The sequence below is a fragment of the Gossypium hirsutum genome, chromosome D12 (genome assembly GCF_007990345.1).
Source record: "Gossypium hirsutum isolate 1008001.06 chromosome D12, Gossypium_hirsutum_v2.1, whole genome shotgun sequence".
In the NCBI taxonomy this organism is placed as follows: Eukaryota; Viridiplantae; Streptophyta; class Magnoliopsida; order Malvales; family Malvaceae; genus Gossypium; species Gossypium hirsutum.
Window position 1 is genome coordinate 13,980,203 of NC_053448.1, and position 2,654 is coordinate 13,982,856.

The 2,654-nt window shown below is 37.0% G+C and overlaps 1 protein-coding gene across 1 annotated transcript; it reads left to right on the top strand.

Moving 5' to 3' along the window:
* Window positions 1–667: 667 nt before the first annotated feature.
* On the top strand, window positions 668–2,480 carry LOC107945414 (peroxidase 10). The gene is made up of 4 exons (XM_016879420.2): window positions 668–936; window positions 1,097–1,291; window positions 1,390–1,552; window positions 1,675–2,480. The coding sequence occupies exons 1-4, from the start codon at window positions 721–723 to the stop codon at window positions 2,082–2,084; spliced, it is 984 nt and encodes a 327-aa protein (XP_016734909.1). The 5' UTR covers window positions 668–720; the 3' UTR covers window positions 2,085–2,480.
* Window positions 2,481–2,654: the final 174 nt, after the last annotated feature.

Genomic DNA, 2,654 nt, shown 5'->3' on the forward strand with positions numbered 1-2,654 from the left:
GACTCTTCATTTTTCTTTAAAGAATCGTGTTGAACACTTATGCCTATAATCCTCTAATCACCCTCCAAATAAATGAATACTAAGAAAAAATTAAACATACTCGTGCGGGAAATATACCCATATTGAACACTAACACTCAAGTCCAGAAAACATGGTTGGATAGGTTCTTGCTTGCACTGAATAGTATCTATGCATTGCTGGTTACATGGCATTAGCTGATATGAAAATTGTCATTGGTGGGACTACTTAACCAGTCCATTAAACAATCTGAGGTGTATGTTCCACTACTAGACTTACTAATATAACTTTCGGCATATAAATATGGTTTTGCGATTAAAGAAAAGGAATTATTGTTCCTTATGACTTAATTGTTAAAGGTATTATCGCATGCCTGGGAACTTTTGCAGCCCAGATTTTCTTCACATGTAGACACTTAAGTCAAACTTGCGAGTGTAGTTTACTGTCTTTCCATGGAAACTCTTTTTGCTTGAGGAATACATCATGATGCCACTTTTAAGCCATTTTCAAAGGGAATACATGGGATTGTACCAAACCTATTGAAGGGGACATCAGATAATGGCTCCCCCACTATCTGCAGAAATGACATAATCAAATTTGGCAATGTATTGTATTCTCCTTAGGTTATTGGAGTATAAAATAGCTCTTAGTTCCACTGCTTTGGCAAAAGACGGGCAGTGATTCGAATTTCAGTGTTTTGATATGGAACAAAAAGCCTTCAAACGTCCCTTTGTTCACTTGTTTTACATCTTTTTCCTGAGTCACCTGGTGTTTTGTCAACTCGATTATAGATTCTATGACAGTACTTGTCCCAGTCTCACAGGGATTGTTAGATATGGTGTTTGGTCAGCCATTGCTAACGATACTCGGATGGCGGCCTCTCTTGTTCGACTTCACTTCCATGATTGTTTTGTTAACGTAATAAAACTGTTCTCGGTTTCTATATTGATGTCTAGTCTATGTTACTCATGTGTCCGACACAAATACTTCAAAAGAAAAAAAAACCAAAAGGAAAAGAGTCGGAGTGCTTTACTGCATTATTTTTTTTTCCTTTACATAACTTTTTGAATCTCTGCAGGGATGTGATGCTTCAATCTTACTTGATGATATTGACTCAACATTTGTGGGGGAAAAAACAGCAAGTGTTAATCAAAACTCAGTAAGAGGCTATGAGGTTATTGACAAAATTAAGGCTAATGTTGAGAAAGCTTGCCCATCAACTGTTTCTTGCACTGATATATTAACTCTTGCAGCAAGAGAAGCTGCTAATATTGTAAGTAACATTTTCATCTTTCATTCCTAATTTTAACCTGATTCTATATCATTATCATCGTTCATGGTCCGTCGGTAACCCTGCTCTTAATCTATAAGGCAGGGGCATCGTATTGGATGGTACCGTTGGGTCGCCGAGACGGCCGAACAGCGAATAAGACCGCAGCTAATGAACTCCCATCACCTTTTGAGTCCTTAGATAACATCATTGCGAAGTTCAATGCAAAGGGTCTTGATACAAAGGATGTGGTTGTTCTATCAGGCATGCTTTCATTCAATGCCATAATCATCAATCTTTTGATCATTTTGTGCTTCAAAAACAAAACAACAACTTGTTTATTGCCACTGCCTTTATGCTGAACAGTTCATATATGCTAAATACAGGTGCTCACACCATTGGCTTTGCTCAATGTTTCACTTTCAAACAAAGGCTATTCAACTTTGGTGGGTCACGCAAGCCAGACCCAGATCTTGAAGCATCACTTCTCAAAGGCCTTCAAACTGTGTGTCCGGATCAAGTAGATTCAGACACCACTTTAGTTCCTTTAGACTCTGTTACAACTAACAGATTCGACAACAGCTACTACAGAAACCTTGTCAACAGTTCTGGTCTTTTGCAGTCAGACCATGTTCTGAGTACAGATAATAGAACTGCTTCAATGGTGCTTAGCTACAGCAGATACCCTTATCTGTTTTTAAAAGATTTTGGAGCATCAATGGTGAAGATGGCCAACATTGGTGTTCTAATGGGACAAGATGGGGAGATAAGGGAGAACTGCAAAGTGGTCAACTAGATACCTAAGACCTTGTTTTCTTTAAGGCAGCAAATGAAGGGTTCTGTTTGGTTTGAATGACATATTTGTAGGTTTCTAAATGTGAACCACTGCATGTAAAAATATAAGTTTGTAAAAATGTGGTGAGTGCATTTCGTGATGTAATTATGGGGACCTTTCAAGGTCTAGTCTCATCACCTCAGTTCAAAGCAAATGGAAATAATTTGCAACTTGGATTGCAGGTCTCAGTGGCTACAGGCTCCTTAAAAGCTATATTATATAATTAATTAACTTATAAATTCAAAAGAAAGAATTCAAGGAACAATGAGAATGCAGCAAATGTACTAAAGAGAGTGCAGTTTGAAAATACTGAAATTATATACGTTGAAATATGAATAAAAACTTATCCAGCATCAATTTTTTTTTTATATATACATAACAAACTGAGGAGGAAGATTACACGCATGAATGAATTGAATAAATTTTATAATCTTACTATATTCTCTTTATACATATATGTGTTTTTGCACTCATTAGATTGGGTCACAGGGAAGTGAGGAATGCTTTAAGAGGACTGGAAATGATACGCGT

What these genes read in the sequence shown, in the direction of transcription:
- LOC107945414 (XM_016879420.2), top strand. Translation starts at nt 721, where the DNA reads ATGGAACAAAAAGCCTTCAAACGTCCCTTTGTTCACTTGTTTTACATC. An exon ending in TCCATGATTGTTTTGTTAAC is followed by an intron (nt 937 to 1,096) that starts GTAATAAAACTG and finishes GAATCTCTGCAG; the next exon opens with GGATGTGATGCTTCAATCTT. An exon ending in GGATGTGGTTGTTCTATCAG is followed by an intron (nt 1,553 to 1,674) that starts GCATGCTTTCAT and finishes TGCTAAATACAG; the next exon opens with GTGCTCACACCATTGGCTTT.